The sequence below is a fragment of the Vollenhovia emeryi genome, unplaced genomic scaffold (genome assembly GCF_000949405.1).
Source record: "Vollenhovia emeryi isolate VEMERY1.0 unplaced genomic scaffold, V.emery_V1.0 DF939150.1, whole genome shotgun sequence".
NCBI lineage: Eukaryota > Metazoa > Arthropoda > Insecta > Hymenoptera > Formicidae > Vollenhovia > Vollenhovia emeryi.
The window spans coordinates 537349-560473 of record NW_011967216.1 but is presented as its reverse complement, the minus strand read 5'-3'; the positions used below and the strand labels follow the sequence as shown (position 1 = coordinate 560473).

Sequence of the window (23125 nt, the reverse complement as noted above, 5' to 3'; positions counted from 1 at the left end):
CACTTTGAGCTTTGCAACTCGCGATTTTGTAAATTCGAAGAGAAGAGGAGGGGAGGTGGACAGACATTTTCTTATCGATACCCCACAATTACGATTTCGTCAATCGACCTATAGTATGGATCCTTCATATGCGTGATCCTTTATACTTTATTCGTAAACGAAACACGATTCTAAAAGATAAATCCGCCAACTGTGAGTCCACATACTCGCACAAGGAGTGCGTCACTTTAAACGACAAATAATATTTAAATTATTGAAAATAATAAAAAACTTTTATCGCTAAATAAATAACAGTTTATAATTAGCAAGTCAGAAAATACATCTGATTATTACAATCGTCTTAAAAGAATTTTGGGAGAAATTTTACGATACAATTATTTTTTGCCTGCTATATAACGAATTTATTGTTCCATTAGAAAAAAAAATTACATAGCATTAAGGCAACTCCTCTATTCATAATAGAAATGATTCTGAATGTGCCGCGTTGTTGAATTTTGCATGCATTTGAAGATACATAAATAGTACAAATATTTTCGTAGAAAAATATAACAATACTTTAAGAAACCTATAATTAACGGCAAAGTGAAAATTTGAGTTGAAATATTTAAATTTACAAATTGAACCAAGTATGCTTCGTGCTTAATATGTTTCGTAACCAGGAAGCGAAAATTGCCTCGAGAAAGTTTCCACTTCTTTCTTCAAAGCTGCTACCTTTGCTATAATAGTCTTATCGGTACTTAATACTCTCTTGAAGTCAACCAGCTTCGGTCCGGAAATAGCACTCACCTCCTTAGAAAGTTTCAGTCCTAGAAAGAAAATAGTATTAAGTTTATTATTAATCTCATTGTATGATATACGTATTTAAGTTATAATGTTTGATTCGTTGGCGCTCAGAAGCTATTTCTCATGTTATAAAAATGTCGCAAATAACAAACATAAATCCACCATAGCAATCTTTGATGATTCAGCGATCGAAGCCACTGAGCGCTAACGAATTCTTATGAATTACTTATAATACCTTTGTCTATGAAGTCCGCAACTTTATCGATGTCTTTCTCGACAAAGCCACGTGTGGTGAGCGCGGGCGTTCCTAAACGGATACCACTAGGATTCAGTGCACTTTTGTCACCGGGTACAGTGTTCTTATTACAAGCGATAGCAATGTCTTCCAAGACCTTCTCTGCCTTCGAGCCGGTTAAACCCACAGATCGTAGATCTACCAACAGCATATGGACGTCCGTGCCGTTGGTACTGATGCTGTAGCCGTGCTCTTGCAAACCAGCGCACAATCTCTTCGCGTTAGCCACGATTTGCTTCTGATACTGGACGAATTCCGGTGTCTTCACCTGTTTCATAGTGGTAGCTATAGCGGCGATAGCGTGATTATGAGGTCCGCCTTGAAGACCCGGAAAGACCGCTTGATTTATTCCGTTCTCGATGTCGTACATGACCTTCGTGCCGTCCGCCGTGACGCTCCGGACGCCCTTCCGGAAGAAAATAACACCAGCGCGCGGACCTCTGTGGAATTAAACATAGAAGATATGTCTCGCCATTGTTTTAATCATAAGAGATACGCTCGCAATTATTAAGAAATGACACCGTACCGTAAAGTTTTATGCGTAGTCGTCGAGACAACGTCACTGTATTCGAAAGGACTGGGTATCAAGCCGGCAGCGACCAGCCCGGAAACGTGAGCCATGTCGCTGAAGAGATAGGCGTTGTTGTTGTCGGCGATTTCGCGAAAACGCTTGTAGTTGAGGCACCTGCTGTAGCAGGAGACTCCGGCGATGATAACTCTCGGTTTAAACAATTTCGCGTGTCTCGCGAGTTGGTCGTAGTCGATGAGGCCGCTGACGGGGTCAACCTTGTACGGCATCGACTCGAAGAAGATGGACGTGGCGGAGATCTTCTTGGACGCCGTGAAGAAGCCTGTGGCGTACAAATGCAGTTTAAACGGAACCGTGCCTGGCACGTGTACGCACGTGCAGCTCTCTTGGAATTGTTCGCGCTTACCGTGAGTGAGATGTCCGCCGTCCGGTAGATCCAGACCCATTATGCGTTCGTGAGGCTTCAGCAGGCCCGTGTACACCGCGAAATTCGCCGGACTTCCCGAATAGGGTTGCACGTTGCAGCCCCATTCCTCGGGATTCAGATTGAAGGCCTCCAGTGCGCGCCTCTGCGCCAGCAATTCAATCTCGTCGATGAATTCATTTCCACCGTAGTACCTGCGGGCGTAACAACAATGGAAAAGCCGATCATTATTGAACGAGCGAACGCTCGTCAGTGTATAAGAGCACGGTATGAAAGAGCAATCGCGACACACGCGATCTCACCTTTGCCCGGGCAACCCTTCGCTGTACTTGTTGTGCAAACACGAGCCCAGGCACTGAAGTACACTGAGAGACGTGAAGTTTTCACTCGCGATCAGCTCCAGCCCGGAGCTCTGCCGTTCCTTCTCCTTCTTTATCAGGTCGAAGAGCTCGGGATCGCTGTCCCAAACATTCTCACGGAGTATCGCCGCCATGCTCTGTCGACAGTCGTAACAATCTTCAATTTCTATCCTCTATAATCTTAATCGTTTATACATTGTAATAATAAATATAACTTAACATTTTAATTATAGCCATTTGTATAACTAATGTCTACTGTTACACCCGTGAAAAATTGTAAAGTTACTTAACAACTTTCACAGGTGTAGTAAACTAAATAATGTAACGCCAGGCTACCGGACCTTTTGCAAAATATTTTTCTTCTCGAGCCGACGATCCTTATTTTTTTTTATTATTATATTACTATTACCTTGCGATCTACGGAAATCAATGGAAAGGTACGAGAGAATTTCAACGAGTTTGTAGGAAGGCGAGCAGCTGCTCCGACTACGACCCGATGTGCAATGCGCCAAGTGGACGTATGTGTATCGTAATCGTAAAGTTAGTTGACGCTTTACTGAGGCATTAAAGTTCATTCTTCCACCGATAACCCCACGCGTGGCGTAATTACATTGACAAACATATTTATGTGTAACAGCGTAAAATGTTACGATCGATCACAATTCGTCTGTCGACGTTGCAGATAATGGATAAACAATCTCGCCCCGTGATAAACGTGGCGTGTAAGCGGGATGAGTCCGCGGCGAGTTGAAATTACATTCCGAAAAAATTAACAAGGGAAAAACACCGTCGAACGCCAAGGCAAGGTTTATACAAATTTTGTAAAACACACGAGGTAACGGAGAGATAAGATAAATATAAAATGTGCAAAAGAATGAAGAGGTGTAGGCATAATTTTTCGTTCGTAAAAAGAGATTGCTGTTATCTTAATAATTGAAAAAAAGGGAGATATTACGAGGGGAAAATCTATTTCAAGTGCCTTCGCGTAATATTATTATTGAAACTTTATCAAAGGCCGAAAGTGTTTTAAATAATACGGACACGTGCGAAAGTCCGGAGCCCCAAAAGCTCAATTACGACGAGGAAGCTGTTCAAAACTGCAAGTCTTTTTCTAATTTATATTATTAGTGGAATTAGTTTAAAGAAAGAATTTAAGTGAATCTCTGCGTCGAATTGAGTTCTCTGAAAATTCTATTTTGCCCAACAATTGGACGCAGTTGTCCAATTAGCGCCATGTTTTATTTGTAGTTCCGTATCGCAAAGTAACTAAATACATATATTATGGAAAACCGAATTTTACTTCTAATGTGAAAAAAACGCATATAACGCATAGAATGATAAAAGGAACATCATAGCCCAGTCGATACACGAGATAACGTCCCGGCGAGAAATGACTTGTCGAACGACGTCGAAACGAGGTCGAATCGACGTCAATATGACGGTTTCGACGTCGATACGATATCGTATCGACGTCGATCGACGAGTCATTTCTGACTGGGGTTCGTTGGCGCCGAAATTTTATTTCTGAATTTTGCCCCGGCGGAAAAACAAGATTGGACGCGCAGCTGCGTCCAATTGATACAAATTGACGTTCCTGGTCAACGGGGGACCCTCCTCCCATTTCACTTCGGCCCCGCTACGGCACTGGCAAAATGCTAATCAAGTGTAATCAAAGAAGCTAGAAGGATACATGGGTAACGTTCGTTCCCGAGCCATCGGAAGCCCACGACTACGAACGAAAGCGTTCAACTGTCTCACGAAAATGGAGCGCTACTCGCGTCGATGTCAGACGAATATCCGCAGATCTCGAGGCTCCTCTTCGGCCATCGAATAGCCACCGGCTTTCCGCGAAAGCGGATTCTTTGCTTCCGTTGGCTCGACGAACACATCAGTTGCGCAACAGTGAACACAATATACCACCGTTACGTCGCGATTGACAAGCTCATTCACAGATTACTCAAAAGTACTCACTCGTTCTGGTACGCAACCCGTGGTCGAGAGACGATAGCTTCGGCTAAGCCGAAGACTGTAGGCATCTGCGACGCGTCCTTGATCGGCGAGATCCTTTATATGCCTGCTCCGGGTACGCAGCAGGTTCTCGACCAATTGAAAACCGCGCCGATTCAAACTCGACCAATTCCCGGCCATCTTGTGGCGCGCACGTGGCCAGTCTATGCGTGTGCGTGAGCGATACGTGGTCGCCGGCAGCAGCGGGCCGTTTACACGCCCTGGTCGACCTGGTGTTTGTGCACGTGCCGGCGGTTTGGCTGACGGCAGAGAGCGATCCCGTAAACGCCTGAGACTCTTACAATTTGTCGTAGACGAAAGGTAGGACGGAGAAAGACGTAAGTCTCGCGTACAATAGCCTTTCACGACTTACGTTTCTCTCGCTGCCTTACGTCTACGACTAAGGGTGAGGGCACAAAGCGACGTTATGCGTGGTCTACAATGCGAGTCGCAGAGTCGTAGTCGTGCGAATAATCGGCCACGATTGGTCAGTTCTTAAGCCTCCGCTACAATGATTCTCGGTTCTGTCTACAATGCGAGTCGCAGAGTCGTAGTCGTAAGAATAATCGACTGCGATTGGTCAATTCTTACTTTGCGACTGCTCAAGCGACCATCGATACAACTGTACGACCATTGTAGACAGAACCGAGAATCATTGTAGCGGAGGCTTTACGTGTCTAACGGAATTGACCAATTGCAGTCGATTGTGCGACTCGCATTGTAGACCCCGCATTAGTGATGTTGATCTAACCTTGTGCCTGTGATTGGTTAATTTCTTACGGCTCAAGGCTTGCAGCTCACGCAAAGCAAGGTTGTAGACCAGCACTAATAGATTAGCGTACAAGAGCTTCGGCGTATGTCGTACTTGGCTCCAATCACATATGACGTTAACATTCACGCGAAAGCTTGCGCGCCATTTACGTTTACGCCCGCGTCTCTGTCGTAATAAGCTGTTACGTCGCTTTGTGCTCCGACCCTAGAACAGTCTCGAGCGTTTACGGATCGTTCTCTGCCGGCAACCTTTACCTCTCTCGTGCGAGGCCGGCGTCCAACGCGGTCCCCCCCTGTTCGCAGAACCGATTACCGAGGCACGAACGCCCGGTGGTTCAGCGACACACGACCGCCGCGAATGTCGCGGGGATCACGTCCCGTGTCGCGGACGCCGACACGAGGCGCTTGCCACTGCGATTCGTGCTCGCCCACGTGGTCCCGTGACGTAGCGCGCGCGCCGATTACGATTTTTCTTACAATTAGAAATCGTGTATTCGTAACAAAGGAGAACGTTTTTAGATTATTCGTCGAGAATGTCTTTGGAATATTCGTTCAGAATCATTTTTTAATATTCATTGAGTTTGTGTATTGCACATTGTTTATTGTGTAATACACTTATCTTATGCAAAAGGCAGCGAAACCTGTGATCATACCGTATGTATAACCGACACGCTATATTCGATAGATCATTCTATTCACATTCGAAAAAGAAACTTAAGCAATGCTAAAAGTTCCGATTGGTTGAAATTCTTAAGTTTTAAGTCTCACTGCTTAAGTTCCTTCGTGTGCTTCCAGCTTTACTTCGAGTCCGACGTAGTTTGTTCTCTTTTGTACCATTTTTCACTCTCGCGCAATATGAATTTTGTTTCAAACCGTTGTTATCGTCTCGCTGATGACGATTTGCCGATATCTTCCTCGAGACACCAATTGTCCGCCGCTTTCATTCTTTCAAGTTCGCGGATGATAGCGACCGGAGTTCCGCTGAAGCGTCTTCGGCTCGTCGGGAGACAAAAGAAAAACTGTGTAACGCGCGAGACCGAGTAGTTTCAAGCGACGGACAGCTGCGAATCTCGCGAGGGCGAATCGCGTGACTCGAAAGCGAACGCGCGATCGGCGGCTTTTTCCCCGCGTATCTAGACCGGCCAGTCCGGTCAGCGGTTTTCTTTCTTAAATCAAACTTCCGGATGCCTTCACGCACGCGCCTGCCTGCCTCTCTCTCTATCTTGACGGTCTCGTTACTTACCGAAATCGCGTTCGCCTTCAGCGATGCTCGGAGCTATCTCGAAGATTCCTCGGCTCGGCTTTTAAACCTGACGTTTTACCTGTCGGAGATATTTTATAGGCTCGGATGCAGGCTTTCGAAGATGTTCCCACGTTTTCTTTCCCCTCGATTCAACTGATTCCCGAAAAGAGATATGATTAACGTTCCTCCTTCCGTCGAGCCTTTTTTTTATGTTTTAATCACGCCACGCACCGATATCCGAGAATAGCTTGTTTACGAATTCACGTATATCAGCTCGAAATTATGCAATGAATATAAGTAGAAGAATAATCGCAACGGATCGATCGCGAATAAAAAAATGTCTCGCAGAAGTATACGAGCAATTGATCCTTTAGCTACTAATATCGTCTATAGTTGACACTCATCTTGTAGGTACTGATGCCGTAGTCGGTTATTTACAATAAATCATTGTACGAATACTATTGTGATGAATTCTTTCGTTACAAAATATACACAGCGTAACGCGCTCTTATATAACGAAAGCCCTTCTGCGGTCTTATCGTAGCGAAAGAGTTAGAAAGAGTCAGGTGGACGGACTCGACGTCTCGACGAAGATGATGAAGAGAGAACGGTAATATCGATATATCTAAAGAGAGAGAGAGAGAGAGAGAAAATATGCACTTATCGAAAAGGAAAACAGAATCAATATGGCAAAGTACTTTTGAAAAAAAGAGAAAGGAAACATGTACTTACTGAAATTTAAACAAAAGTGAACAGAAACAATATGACGAAAGGTCTATCGATCTGAAGAGGGAAAGAGACATGCAGAAAGGAAAGAATGAATAGATAAGAAAAAAATGGATAGGAAGAATATAACGAAAGATACTGCGAGACACACGATTATCGCGTCTGACGATAGTCCCGTCCAGGAGACCCTCACAAAAAGTTGGAAGAAATTACATCGTTCTGATAACGCGACGTGCTGATAAGGTGACGCTCTCCGGTCTTTCTCGACCGCGCAGGATAGGCGTTTACTCGCAACGCAACGGGGGGGTGACCAGGGCACAAAGGAATGAGCGTCGGAGGAAGCTGTTGTACTCCTCCGAGTTCGGAGTAATCGGCGCGGCTTGGTATAAACGTCACGAATCGACGGTGCGTACGGACTGTAGCACACTCGATAGTCGAGAGGCTGACAAGATAGAACAGTACGATACAGCAATTATGCTCTCCCGCCGAAGTGAAAGTAACTTATTACTAGCAATTCTTTTTTAGTCCAGGTCGCATTCGGCGAAGGGTGACCCTTTAACGCACGCGGAACGTTTCGCACAATTCTTGACGCGAAAGAACTCACGCAGAGCACTCGCAAATGTCAGCCAAGGAGGATTCAACAGATTCCTCGTTTCTATATTAGACGGTTCACTCCAAAAGAAGCAAAATAAAGATCACTTGAATCTCGATCGATTTCCGAGTTTGCCAGAGTGATTTTTGTCTACTCAGTGAACTAACAGTTACATAACGTCAATTGTTATAATTTCTCAGTCAACAATATGAATGTAGTATAACACGCGTACGTAACAATTATATAACTGTTAGTCGGTGTTCACCGAATAGCAGTCCATTTGTCTACAGAACTGATCTGCGGTCACCGTTAGTCGTCACAGAGTCCTGCATGTCTCAACAAAATGTACTAGGAACGTATGAAAAATTTGGTATCAATTTTAACGTTTCTCTACAGCTTTCTCTGGTGACGCTCAACATTACAATAGTTGCAATTCGAATACGCTTTTCTGGATATTGTATACCTGAAAAAAAAAACGCTCTTCGTATCACGTTTCAACATCGAGGACGATGTATTATACATCAGTACGATTTAAATGGACTTGAGCCACGAATAATCTTCATAAAAGCGAGCGGCGAGTACGTAACGTCGACTGTCCTTATCATTGACGTACGATGGCGTGTTGTCACCAATAACTAATAATTTCAATATCCAATTTCTTAATCTGCTATTTGTATCGTGAACCAGCGGCAGCGTGATACGCGGGCGAAAGGAAGTTAATCGGCCGTAAGAAAATTCCTACGTAACGTTAGAGAAAGTCGGCTGACGATAATGCTCGCATGTTTGCGCATTTTCGAAACAAACGCACATTTTTTTTTCTGTCGGCTCAATGCAAAAATTACATCCACCCAACCGCGCTCAGGCTACGTCTGCAAAGCAAGAGATTACAATGATGCGATCGAAACTCTGAAATCATAACGTGATTTCCCTCTTCTTAATCCGCTGATAGCGTGTAAACTCAACAATACGCCTCTTATAATCACTTTGAACTATTTTTCTCGTTGACGCTACCTAGTAGACAACGATATAAACGAAGCTTTCAAAGGCGTCTCCTCTAGCTGAGAAGCGACGACGTGATGTTGAAAAATAACGACGTCTCCAGTTGTATTGCTTTTATTATTTTACTTCTCCTTACGCATGCCAGCACTTAATTGTCTCGCCTCCCTAGAAATAAACTATCAAATATTCAGATTTACAATCGCAGTGTTGAGCAGTTCTCTTTATAAGGTCAGCTCTACAAAAAGACGCAAAAGTTATCTCTGGTGTACAACCTATTATTACATAGCCGGATCGTTCCGGCTTGTTCTCTCCTTCGCGTGCCGCTCGTTACAATCGCGCGTCGCCGATGCTGTCGACGGTACAATCAATCAACTTAAACACGATTTCTTTCCTTTCATTTCCCCTTGCAAAAAAAAAGGTATGCTTTCTTGTCGTTAACTATAGTCTCGTGTGCCAGCTTCGACTTGACGATTGCCGTTAGCAACAATCCCCGAGGAACCTAACGACGAAATATACATATATAAACAATAAAATGTGTGATTCTCGTATCGCACCATCATGATCGTCCGCTACGTTAATGCTTGCAACAAATCTGTCTCGCTTTGTTTTCTCTTTCTCTTGCGGATGAAACATCGTCATCGCCGCTTCTACGAGCGATCTATCGTTAGCTTATTATCCACTTGCGATTCGGCACAGACCCTTTGTAAAGTGATCAATCCCTCGCCCCTTGTTTCACCTAAAAAGGATAGGGCTAGAGGAAAAAAGATGCGGTCAGAAACATACGCGGTGATAATGTAACGATACTGCGAACACCAACCTTTAGGCATACAAAGATATTATATCTCATCTGTATTCGTGGGCGATACTTCTTCAGTAATCAGATCTGCGATGATGCTCTTTACAACTCGATTTGAAATTTACGACTGTTTACGACACACACGTACGCACGTACACACTCACTCTCTCTCTCTCTCTCTGTCTCTCCCTCTCTCGCATTTACCTTGATAACACGTTTAACAAACATGCCGACAAATTATTCCAAACGGATTAAACAATAAACGTAATAAACATAAATGTACGAGTAGCAAAAGGAAAACGCTCGACGTCCACAGAACGTAATTTAGAATAGCTCTCTCTAGATACTGAGATTATATGCCACCGAACAGTCTGTACAGCCACATTTAATTCCCTTTTCTTTTTTTTTTACAAAATACTTTGCGCGTGTGCCACGCTCTCGCATGACTTACGCGTCCAGTCTTCTTCAAGAGCCATTATGTATTGCGTAGGTTTTACTCGGTTGTATTATTATTAATCGATCAAATAGCGCAAAGCGTCATCACTCTTGACGAATTAAATCTTAGCATAATTCATGTTTATTTATATTGGTATACTACTCCCGTACTACAAATTTCGCTCTCGATTCTCATAGTTTGTAATTCGAGTAATCTTAAACATTTAAAATAGTTTGATCCAATTAACGTCTAAACTTACGAACTTGACGGATCTCATTGAAAACCGTAAAACGACCATGATAAACAGTTTCTCAACTTAAAGAGAAATTTATTAAATAATCCACGTAGAAAGCTCAGCGTCCTCCTTGACATTTACAATTATGTTATTTCAAATATTCGAGAGCCGGCGTGGTGTTTAAATACATGCTGTTGGCTAAGTTGAGTTGATCACAGTAAAGTGTAGAAAACGATAAATAAAGATTCGCAAACGACAGATCTTGCACAAGACGCAGGTTACCTTATTGAGAGTGACTCACCTCTACTTGCTGTGTTAAAAATTATAAATATAAAATAGAGAAATTAATCGTTGATTTAGGACCAAACAGAAAAATGGTATTTCTTATACAAATAAAATCACTTTATAAAAGCGGAGTGGCAGTTTGCTCATTCTGCTCTAAAATTATAAAATAAAAAGAGAAAAGCCGCGAATATATATTTACTTATATATATATATATATCCTATTATAACAATAAGCATTTGCGTCTCGCCAAGAATTTTTTTCGTTTAGATTAAGCGTCACTCGTTTCACCGATTTCCTGCTTTACACGTTTTTATACTTATAAAATTTCACAGTTTCGACGTAAATTATACGATAGAAAATAACACAAAAAAGTATATTTTTACATAAGTAAATTGAAATGCAAGAAAAATATTTCAGGATGTTTGAAAGATCTGGAAAATTTTTATTTATGCACTTTCTTCTCCATTCTTATGGCGTGAATAAAATAAAGCAACGGTATAATTCTGTGTTTCGTTTAAAAACACAAGAAAATAAAGTTATATATTAAAAATCGATCGAAACCTTGCGTTGAAATCTTTAAATGCATATTAAAAATTTTGCACTGTTCATTTTTTTTAATGGCAAAAAGTCTACATTTCAAACATCTTGCAGATACAGCATAAAAGACGAGCGATTTTTTTAGCGATGCTACAAATATTAAATATTACATCCTGCAAACGTAATGCGACACCCCTTGGAACGTAACAATTACGTACAACTTGTATACGATAGGGTAAGAACCGGAATTTGTAAAGTCTCAGTTTCCTAAGAAAATTAAAAAAAGAAAGAAATAGTTTATTAGAGATAATTACCAGACAATAATAGTTACATTATACGTGCATCTTGTAATGAAATATTTTCGGAGTCTAGGCGAAAATCCATACTGAGTGACGCCAAAATAATCTACCGGGCCATTACGTAAAATCTTTACAAATTCGAATCGAGGAACTATATCGTCGCTCTTCCATGATGCATAAAATAGCACTGCACATATTTCACGATAGTTTGTTAATCCATCGTATACTAAGCATGGATTTACTTTACGATGTCGTTCTTGCAGTATTAAAATTGCGTATTTAATCTGGCTGAAGAAACGAATACATTGAACGCATTTTTCCAACCTTCAATATATCAGACGTCGCTCTCTTACTATACAGAATCGTATAAATTATTATGAGTGGCTGCCTAATTTAATTTCTTCTTCGTGTGGTGGAAATTTAATTGTAAATCTTAATGGCCTTTTCGAGGTAGTTGATACGAGAGCGCTTTGGCGCTTTGTTGACGTGTTCCAGGCCAAGCCAAGGCCTGTGTGGAGATGTGCCTGCGTTGGAAAGTGGATAGACTACAAAATTTATTCTCCACTAGCATCGTATCGGCAGTACACTATATATCGAATACAGTGACCATGCGATTCGACGCTTGATTTACTGATTACACATTCGAAAGGGAAAGGTAAATGCTTTTCTTAAATACTTACTCTGACTGGTGTATCTGGGAAGGAAATCCTCAATTTTGATACAAGAGTCCGGCGAGTCAGTGATGAATTGTGGCTTCCCCATTGTCACCACCGCGAACTTAAACTTCAAAGTTTTTTTATGAATTCTCATAAAAGATCAAAAAAGATTAGCTAAGGATGCCTACCTTTTCAAATTCTTTCTCCTGGACGCCTAATTTTTTTAATAACCTGTCCTTCATCTTGGGAAAAGGTTCGCCCTGCAAACACAACGATTATCGATGCCTCGCATGTCACATTACGCGATGATTTTAATTCGAAACGTTACTCACGTGCTTGATCTTGAAAAAGAAGGGTATACCGAACGTTGAGAAAACCTCTTTGTGAAAATGCGCAACAGGAACTAGCATTTCGCCCTCTGCCAGATTCACTTCGTCAACCGGTATTTCTTCTATCCTATACAACTTGGTGCCTGATGTGTTTAAGTGATCTAATGGTGTATCGTCCCCAGGACCGGGTGACAATTTGTTGCAAGTCATTTCTAATATCCTTAGTTTTCCCGATCCGTTTTCCGATAATTCTACCTGCTTCTTAGCCTCCTCAAGTAAATTAGCAACAGTGCCGTTTTTATTTGGGTAAAGAATCATCTCCTTCTCCTCCTTAAGTGATGGCCCTACCCATATGCACTTGAACTGTTTCTTGTTTTCTAGCTCGTTCACCCTAATACTGAGCTGTTGATAAAATAATTTCTTTACTTTCGTTTTGCAGTACGCGACCAGCTCTTTGAGCGTGCCGTCAAATGTGCACTTTAAAGGATGACCGGGAGAATCTTTGTAACTGTAAAAAGAATTTCGCAAATAAAATCAAACCTTTCCCTTGAAAGCATCTTCAGTTAATCGAAAACTTGTCGAAGGCAACTCGACTATTTTCGACATGTAACATTATTGATATCAAGAAGCAAATAGAGATATCAATTCTTACTTTTGACATTTAAAGAACTGTAAAAGGTACGGATCTGTGCCGACTCGTTGCGCTACAGCCTTTGCCATTTGATCATACGTCATTCTTAGTGACAATTCCATTGTAAAACCTGGATCGTTCGGAATCAATTTATCACAAAACGTTACTTCTACCCTATAGAATAGATCTCTGAAATGCAAAACACACTAGATTAGCAAGCGTGTTGCAATATTATAAATATTCAGAAACAGGTTCCTCAAGATACATTGGCGATAAGAAATGAAAGTGTTAGAGTGTTCGTGCTACTTACTTGAAATATTCTCGACACGTCGGAAGTTCATACATTTCATTGTCTCCTTCCTTTTGAAATACGATGATATCACCGTCCATCAATTCCTCCAGAACCTTTTCCAAAGGCTCCGACAGGTTATCTATTTTCTCAACTAAATTTGGTTTAATTTCCTCGTATAAAGCGAGCTCTGTGTCTGGTGGGAATCCGGCACGTTCATTTAAAATCGGTATGAGTTCCTCTGTAAAATTTATTATTAGAGCTGTATATTTTTTCTAATAATACCCAAAACATAATCACATTCTCTCTCTTTCCCTCCCCCCCCCCTCTCTCTCTCTTCTCTTTAATATATTATATTCATACACATCAAAATTTCAACTTACGGACTTTAGCTACAACAGGCATATAATGATGACCACAGTAGTGTATTTTCTTATTTTTGGGATCGTAGAGCTTAAAAAAGAGTAAAACATCGGTATCCTTGTCGAAAGGCGGTAACGCTGTCATGTCGGAGTCTGGAGGTACAAGCTCAACAAAGACGTTCCACGGATTGTGATTTTCAGCGCAGTCGATGATGGGCTTTTGAAGATCAGCATCCGGTTCGATCAGCGTAGGTCTACAGGTTTGATTTGAACGTGTACTGAAGGGCCAAATGCGAATCTGTTCTATGGGATATTTCTGTAGAATAAATTCGATGATATTAAACACCTCGATTGTCTCCGTACCATAAAAAAAAATCTAAACTATTGCGAAAAAGAGCTGCTTTCAAAATCAATTTTTCAATATCATTGCCATATTATTTCGCAAAGATATAGAATATTTTCTCTATTTTTTTACACGTCATACAGGTAAATGCTGACGTAATTTTTGCAAGTTTCATTACCTACCGTGATATAATTCAGTCTAATAAAATTCCGTATAGTCCATAAAGCACGTACAATACGGTATAATGGTATTAGATATTACATCAGTATCGATTTACTTTGTAAATAAATCCTGATGTACACGTATATAGCACAAAATCAGCTTTGAAGTAATATAACGGCGTTTCGAAAGAAATGCCGAACGCGCAATTTGTCTTTATCAAACTCACTTACCAGACTATCGCTCAGTAGCTCGAGAAACTCGTGCACAGCGGCCTGCTTACGTACGCGAAATACACGATATAAAGCGTGCTCTGGATCGTAGAGATCATTTCCTTGGTGACCGTCAAAGCTATCCTCGAGAAGGACATTGACGGTCATGTATAAGTATGCTTCCGTTCTCTCCTTTCTTCTTATTTGTTCCAGCCTCTTCTCCTCTTGCAGCCTCTCCACCAGCTAGACCAACAAAATTAAAATTATCCACGTGTGTACTCATTTCGTTCTTATTAATCATTTTTCCTCGACTGTCTTTTCAATTTATATAATTTGAACTCTCTTTTTCTGTTTTTTAGAAAAAGATTATCTCTCTCAGTATCATGCTTTTGAGATTCGAGAATAGATTCGTATTCGAAACATCAAAAGAATGACGGTACATTTTCCATTTTTGTAATTTTAATTTTGTTCATCTGCCGCTATATCGACTACCAAGTCAAACAATTACACAATGAAAATTATTTGGCGGTGAGTGATGGTTCCCAGTTATCTCTTCCTGGCTAATAAATACAAGCACACAGTAAATATACAGTATTAGTAATTAAGGATAAATTGATAACATAAATATGCATGGTATACAAATACGATATGTAAATTCTATAATAATCTTTGATTATATAATGCATTGCCGTTTTAAGAATATCCAAAAAAAAGGGGTAATCATCCGAGTATAAAAATAATTAATAAATCTTGATGAAACAATATACCTTAACCATTGTGTACATGCATGTATAAAATACATACCGATTAAAACACTATGTAACCACCACCCATGCCAAATAATTATAACAATGTAATGTGTAACTATAGTAGTGTGGAGATGCCTTGTAACTTGGATTTATTTCTATTACTCTTGAATCGTATAAGATAGCGAAGAATAGCGGTAAAAATAAATAAAATTAACGCGATTTCCGCCTTTGAAATTTTCTAGTATTCAACAATTTATTCGTTATCCTTTTTTTCTTTATTTTTATATATAAAATAGTGATATAGCATTCAAAGGTATCTCACGATTAAAGCTATTATAAAGTATTTACTCTATCGATGATATTTTATCGTTCTTTCATCTCTTTCTCTCTCTCTCTCTCTCTCCCTCTCTCTCGCTCTGTCTCTCTCTCTCTTTCTCTCTAATTATTCATATATAACAACAAATAAATAGATAGTTATCTGTCAATGATCATAATTATTATTAACATGGAGAGAATTTGATGAATCAACGACTTGCTTAAGTGATTGCATGTTCTCTGTTGAAACACGAAGTTCTTACTTTACTCATTATTGTATCGACTTTAAATATTAGTTGATGAAAACTGCGAGGGTGAGTAATATAAATCACATTATGTCTCACTCACTAAACAATCCAGTTAAATAGCAAACACGCTAAAGAAGACATTTCAAGGAAGCTGATGTTCTGACACAAGTACTACTTATCGATTATTTCCTCTCTTTCTCGTATGTATTGCAAGAGCTAACAGAACCGTGTTAGCTCGAATCGATACTTAGTATATTCTCACTAACTGTTTTTTTTTGTTTTTCCCTAATTCTCTTATACAATTATTCACACATATCCAATCCTTTCTTGAGATATGTTTGTTCATTTTTCATTCATGTTTTCGATATACTACAATACAATGATTAAATTTGTTATATAGTATTATACAATGTTTGTTACAATAAACATTCTCAAAATAATCCTAAGGCTCATCACGATATTAGTCTGACAATCAGACTTGAAGTTTATCCAATCCTGGATAAATATTTCCAATAAAAATGACAAAAATGCAACACGCACATTAATCATGGATCTTTCTCTTTAATTCTTTCTTGCGTTATTGATATAAAATTATGATTTAAGATAAGAATAAATAAAAAAAATCACATGATTCTCATATATGCTTCGAGCGCCCGTACCGAAAAAATCCTCTGTCAAAAAAATGTCCTCTTATCAATATATAAAACAAATCTCTATATAACATGAATGATATAATTCCAACTGTAATATACATGTGATCAGTCATATATATCATATTTTGTATCTTTCCCGATGCTGAGTCATTACTTCGAAATATATTCAAACCACCAAAAACTCAATTCTGATAATGCATGTGTGAATATTTTGTACCAAGCAAATCCAACTATTCTGAATCCAACATTGTCTCTAGAAATGTACACGATTTATATAATGTTAACATTTACCGAGGGGGGGGGGGGGGGTATAGCAGCCCAAAAGCTGATATCAATGTAAATATCTCTGTTAAGAAAATTCAAAACAAAGTTAGTAACAACTGCTCTCTCGAAAACGAATAATAGTAGAATATTTTCATTAAATAAATCTTCTAATTTGTACACACATATACAATCTCAAAAATTAAACTATCAATGTGTGGTAGCCAAAATATCGCAACGAGGACAAAAAATCGCCTCGACTTTTTTCTCGTATGTATATATAGTTACAATGTGTGATGTGCGAATCTGACAATTCTATGCTATGAACAAGCTCGTAGCGGCTCAATATAACATCGAAACTTCGGGAAGAGTTTGATCAAGAAGCAACATAAGCAATTTACAACTCCTTACACCTATTTCTCCATCGTCGTTTGTCGGTTAAAAATCATGAATATAGAGATTTGGATTTCGAGGATTTTGAGTGCACTGACGAAGAGTCGCCGTCTCTGTATGAGAGTCTTTAATCGAGTCAGTCGCGTCTTTGTCACGTTCAAGGTCGCTCAACTCCTGGGAAAGCTCTCTTTGAAGGACGTTTCTGACCTCTTGAGGTATATCCTCTTCCTTGACCTCTTGCAAGACGTTTTCCAGCTCTGAATTTCTTATGTAAACCAACATATAAGCGTTAGTGCAATGTTTCACAGCCATAGACATGTCCTCGTCTTGACCACCGTAGTTATGTTCGATAGCTTCCTGCTTTGTACATCGTGAGACAACATCGTCGTCGAACTTACACCACTGTCACAGAACAGATCAAAATGTTTCAGGAAGATGTTGCAACATAATATGATATTTAAATTATATAACTCTTGTTAAAATGCACAAAGAAAATATTCTGCATAATTCAAATTATATTCTTTTCTCTAACTTTATTATAAAACGAATGAGTAAATAAACGCAAAAAATATATAACTGAGAACAAATTAGTTCAGTTCGGTTGCAATGTAAAAAGGCAGATTTACAAAAATTGTATTGCACAGTAAAGATCAAATATATCCAAGACACTGTAAGATTATGATTATATGCTTAATTCCTAAGACATTAATATTCAATCATACACTTACCTTGCCATCACCAGCGGGATTAATAAATACAACATAATGTCCACCATGATTATCGCCACTATGAACTAGAACAGCGTGCAATGTGTAATCCGCACTTGTTGCTTCTTTGTTTTGCAGGTATTTGCCGAGACTAATTTTTTCATAAAACTCAAACCTTTAAAAACAAATTTGCACAATTATTAAAAAATACAATCATATTTATATTTTTATCCTCATAGAAATTTGTACTTTCTTGCCGTAAATAGAACAGTTATATTATAATCACTGTAAAATAAGCGAGTTAATACAAGTCAGTTTCTCACCTGTCATTAAATTTGACTGAGCAGTCTGTAACTGGGTCATACTGAAAACGCATTAGATGTAGGTGTAAAACCGGTGGAAAGGACGAAAAGATGACGCCTTTCTCCGCTTCCTGTAATCCGTGCTCTCCCGCGTCGTACTTATTATCGCCATCCAGGCTCTCTGTACTCACATAATCGCTAAAAGACTCATAGACTGAAATACAAAAACATTGATTCATTCCTTGTTCACTCAAACGTCATAGATAAGAAGATCGTGTTTTTGGTACTTACTGTTCTTTTTGCCTTTTATATTTAACTGTATGTCATAAAATGTTTCAACTCTTGTGGATTTGTAGTCTATATTTTTACACTTGATAAAAGAGACCATTTTCCCCTCAAACAATTTTGGCACTGTACCTTCCACGCATGTTCCCTTCATTTTGCTCTCCAGTTTATCTAATAGCTAAATTTTCACAAACATTAGAGTACGTGTACGTATAAAAATTTGGTAAGCAATTTATACCATGATATACAAGTTTAAGCATAATGTATAATATAATAAAGCGGACAACATATTTACCACTCGTAGAAATTCCTGCACGTCATGCTGCATGAAAGAATCCAGCGTCTCCCAACCAAAACTTTTAGTTAATTTCTTCGTGCCGACAGGCTTGTCGGAAAACTGTAACTCATGAAAAACCCTCTGCAAGGCTAGCGCAACGCTCTTACTCGAATCATCACTCTCTGTTGGCATTTTGTATACTGCCTTTCGCAACTGAAAAACGAGTAAAAATAAAATAATAACGAAAACACAGTCACTTAATTGGTTAAAAATGCCTGCCTAACACCAACCTGATTTGTAAAATAGAGAGTTTGCAATAAAGAATTCATATAACATGTAGCACCCTGATTTTTCAAGCCTACGTATCCCGTATGTTTTTTACTGTCCCAACTGACTCCGTGAGGTGCATCAGCTACTACATGTACCTAAATTAGAAGAAATATATTACGAGAATTCAATATAAATACGCAATATAAATCTTATGGAATTAGCTTTCATATCGACTACCACATTGTCATTCAGTTGTGCGAAATTCAAGAAAAACTCCCACAAAGCCAAACGCGTTTTCTTATAAATTAAAAATTGTATAAAAGAATATTTTAACTAAAAGCAATACTTTAAGGAAAAAGTGAAATATGGCCGAAAACGCATTTGGTTTCTTAGTTTTTTTGTAAACTTGAATATTATTCATATGTTTGGCAGTCAACGTATCAATCCTGTTAAAATTCTCTTTCAAAAGATATTTTCTCAGACATTTGTAAATATATTAAAAAATTCTATAAACTGTACAAACTGCGTAACTTGTAATCATAACTATGAAATTTTACTGCATTGCATTGATTGGTCAATAACGAGGAGTAAACCGCTGAGGGTATCGTGGCGCGAGAGATTTGCGACATTAGTGGGCTAATGCCCAGTCTGTCTAATCTAAGCATTACTAGGCATTTTTGGGCACTTTTCTGGGTACTATAAAGGTAAAATAAGATAAAGTAATGCCCACATGTATCAGCATTGGTGTACATGATTTTAGTCAGCGGTTTACCTCTCGGTCAATAACTAGAATAATAAGCAGACGAAGTTAAGTACAACGAGAAATGTTGAAAAAATCACAGTACCATTAAAAATTGTCAGTTGATAAAGTCATGTTACAAACCTCAAGCGTGATCGAATCATCTTTTATGAAACCTCTATCAGGATCTAAAACATCCTGCCATGTCATAAAGTGGCTAAAGCCCCAATCGTTCTCTTTACTGTAGAAGAGATGTTGAATTTCTATAAAAGTACGATACATATTATTGCAAAAGAATGTGCACGACTTCTTAAATTAAAATTAAGGCCAATAATGAACAGGCGAATTAACGTAGAACGGAATCACATTTACTTCTGCTAAATGGTTCCTGTCCTTCTTTGCAAGAAAGAAGACGTAGCTCGGCAACAGCGTAACAGCTCCAAGATGTAGATTCACTCTCTCCATTACACTGAAGGAAAAATCCAAGAGATCTTTGTGGCTGCCTTTCTTGTGTCTGACTTGACCGAGGCATCACCATTATTTTCCATGGTAAATTACGGACATAACACGCGGGGGACAGCTGTGAGTCCTTCATCTTGGATATATTTTCAACAGTATATCGAAAAGTAGCTTCCGATCTGGCCTCGTCTAATACACAAAGGAGGAAAATAGAATTGATAAAATGCAATAAAGGTAAAAAAAAAAACAAATTGTGACGTGGACGAGAGTGAAATTGGGACTTGAATTTCTGAAAAGTTTTCAACACGAACAAGTGCAAAGGAAATACAAGCTGTATCGGTTACAAAAAGAAACAAAAGCATTGTATATCGTAAGATTGTCTGTAAATTGTGAAGTCGCCTAAACAAAGAACGTGGTATATAACAGAGAGAATCGTCATACCTTCCTCCATTTCTTGATCCTGAACTATACATGCTAATTCTGGTTCACCATTTATAGGACGGTTGTCAGTTCCGTCTCCCCCACCATCATTTGGGGCTTCTACAAAAGTTAACGTTCACTTTTTAATGGTCAAACGCACAAGGCTAAGAAAAATTTTAGAGAAGGACCCGCAAAGACAGAGCCGTGAAAACAGGAAGTTAACCTTATATCTCGCAATGTAGATTCGACGAGCGATAAGCGCGCGCGTACAATTCTCTATATTAATTAAACGATACATCGCAGCGTACCTGCGCCGCGCTTTTATACGTCGAAATTGCACGTGAAAAATACAAGTGTACCGCGCATTCGTCGCAGAAACGGCCGCGATCAAATTTTAATATCGACACGGAACAATTGGTTTACCTAAAGTGGCGGTGCAATTCTGAAAGAACTTTGCTAAGAGAACGTGAAAATTGCAATTTATGGATCGACACCTCATGTGGAACGTCTCTCTCGGCCGGCAACGTAGCGATAATTGCAACGGGGAATATCGGAGGGCGGAGACAGGGGGGGGGGGGAAACGTAAGGGAGGGCGCCCGATCGAGATCGCGAAGTTAGGTTAACATTCGCGCACTTCGCAGGCCCGTGCGTACACCACGGTGTACCGCGGCTCGTTTTCACATCTGAGTTTTAGCGTCGATGTAAAAGCGCACCGAATCCCGCCAGCATTGTACACGCACTGCGGGAAGAGGCGATCAAGTAGCGACTACCCCGTTTCGGGCGGCCTTACGCAGTACAATAATCTTTATCAGCGTTGATTACGTTTATATATCCACGAAAATTTCTGATAATGAAACCGTGACGTAATATCTCGCTCTATATTATCTGTCTACAATCAGATATATTCGATTCGCCGCAGTGCACGCGCCGCTTCCGAGGATCTGCATCCGCGGGCGTCTCTCTACGCGCGGAGGGAAAACGCCGGGGTCTCGCCCGCCGAACGACGAAACCGAGACGTACACGCGAGCGGGCTCGAAAACTCGCGCGCGAAACAAAGTGACGCAACCGCGCGATACGTGAATAATGTAACGCAGCAACAATTTGCACACTCGACGCGGATCGCCGACTCGACTGCGACGGGTACGAGTTCGCGCGACCTTTTTCGCGATTTGTAAAGGGAGAAAAAAAGTGTTGATCTTGGCAGCAGCAACGGAACGTACATCTCGATTTGTGTACGCAAGTGTACCTCGCGTACAAATACTTTCTAACGCTTGGCGCCGCGGCACGACGAGTCCCCGTCCCGTCCCGTCCTTTTTCGCTCGCGCGCGCAAAAGTTCGGGGGCGAGCGCGAGGAAGGAAAAATGTGCGCGAGGCAACGCCGTGGAAAACGCCGATCGCTGGACGCCCGGCTCGGGCGACGTGTACCGTATACCCCGCCGGAGTCACCGCGCTCGGCAGAAGCCAACGGTAACGGCGCGAAATGAATCGCTCTAGATCCCGCGCCCGCGTAGCGATCTCGCGCGGACGCGTGAAAATGCCGCGCGCCCGTGTTCCTCGCTAAATATAAAAACCGACTGCTCCGGCGGTCACGCGGTTACCGTCGGGCGGAAAAAAGGAAAGAAAATTCGAAGAAAGTTGGCGAGCAGCGCCGACAAAGAGAGAGCCCTTCTCTCTCTTCCTCTTCTCTCTCTCTCTCTCTCCCCCTCCCTCTCTTCCTCCATTCCTCCCGCCCTCGCTCTTCCCCTCTCACTCTCTCACTATCTCTCTCTTTCTCTTGCATTCATAGCAAGACGAGAGAGAGAGAGATATTATATATATTAGTTATGTAGCTATATGTGTAAATACACGTACATAGCTGAGTAGCTAGAAAAGGAGGATATAGACGAAGAAATAGATGGACGCGTGGATTTTTTTTCCGGTGATAGATCGAGCGGCCGTACTCACCCTCCTGCGTGTCCATCTCCTCGACCTCGTTAACCTGAACGGGCGCGAGGCTGAGCTGCTTGAGGTTCTCCTGGTCGTTTACGTGGTTCATCGCGAAGCCGATGTTGATGGTCGTCTTGATGGCGCCGGGTACCTCGTTGACGGCCTCCGCCGTCGAGGTTACGTTGTCCGCGTTAACGAGCGCCTGTTCCTGCTGCTGCTGCTGCTGCTGCTGCTGATTGTTCTCCGCTGCTGGCTGCGTAGTCGCCAATGGTACACGCGGTTTCCGGTAAACGACGCGAGACGCCTTCCTGACCTGCACCGTAGTAGTCGACGACGTCCGATCCTGTTGTGGAGGTTGTTGCTGCTGCTGCGACGACGGCGGTGGCGGCGGCGGCGGCGGCGATTGCCGTTGCTGGCAATGCGATTGCTGCAACTGCGGCGACTGCTGCTGCTGCTGCTGCTGGTGCTGCTGCTCCGTTCCCACAATCACCCGGCCACTATCGAAGCCTACGTCGCTACCGGGACTCGACAGCGACGTCGCTTTACCGCACTCCGTCGATAGATGTTTGCTCGCAGTTCGCCCAATTTCTGCGGCCATCAAGTGCCCCCACTCGCACGGGGGACGCCCACAGCATATATTCCACCCTCGTGTTATTAAAACGCTAGGTACGCGACTCGAGTACCCGTGCTACCCGTACACGTACTCCCTTTCACGCGCCTCCGAGTGTCGCCGCGGCTATCTTCGTGGCGGCGGTGGCGACCACGACGGCGACCTCGTCCGTGACGATGTCTGCGGTGGTCGTGCTGCTGCCACTGCTGGTGG

The 23125-nt window shown here is 41.1% G+C and overlaps 2 protein-coding genes across 6 annotated transcripts; both read right to left on the bottom strand.

Moving 5' to 3' along the window:
- Positions 1-276: 276 nt before the first annotated feature.
- LOC105565627 (serine hydroxymethyltransferase) lies at positions 277-5553 on the bottom strand. Of its 4 annotated transcripts, none has more exons than XM_012018977.1 (7): positions 5178-5553; positions 4362-4657; positions 2334-2527; positions 2014-2225; positions 1605-1929; positions 1019-1518; positions 277-806 (listed from the first exon to the last, which is right to left on the bottom strand). In XM_012018977.1, the coding sequence occupies exons 2-7, from the start codon at positions 4536-4538 to the stop codon at positions 640-642; spliced, it is 1575 nt and encodes a 524-aa protein (XP_011874367.1). In that variant the 5' UTR covers positions 4539-4657; positions 5178-5553; the 3' UTR covers positions 277-639. The 4 variants fall into 4 exon arrangements, with proteins under 4 accessions (XP_011874367.1, XP_011874368.1, XP_011874366.1 ...); XM_012018978.1 differs by having other exon boundaries at positions 5424-5553; XM_012018976.1 differs by lacking the exon at positions 5178-5553 and having other exon boundaries at positions 4362-4788.
- A 3273-nt stretch (positions 5554-8826) lies between these two features.
- LOC105565626 (ubiquitin carboxyl-terminal hydrolase 7) lies at positions 8827-23125 on the bottom strand. Of its 2 annotated transcripts, none has more exons than XM_012018975.1 (18): positions 22321-23125; positions 20398-20496; positions 19870-20145; positions 19642-19760; positions 18779-18913; positions 18507-18701; positions 18218-18389; positions 17948-18140; positions 17646-17799; positions 17125-17319; positions 14320-14541; positions 13606-13900; positions 13244-13463; positions 12955-13122; positions 12306-12810; positions 12162-12233; positions 11998-12094; positions 8827-11841 (listed from the first exon to the last, which is right to left on the bottom strand). In XM_012018975.1, exons 1-18 carry the CDS (start codon positions 22898-22900, stop codon positions 11738-11740), a joined length of 3801 nt encoding a protein of 1266 aa, XP_011874365.1. In that variant the 5' UTR covers positions 22901-23125; the 3' UTR covers positions 8827-11737. The 2 variants fall into 2 exon arrangements, with proteins under 2 accessions (XP_011874365.1, XP_011874364.1); XM_012018974.1 differs by having other exon boundaries at positions 11998-12100; positions 22321-23124.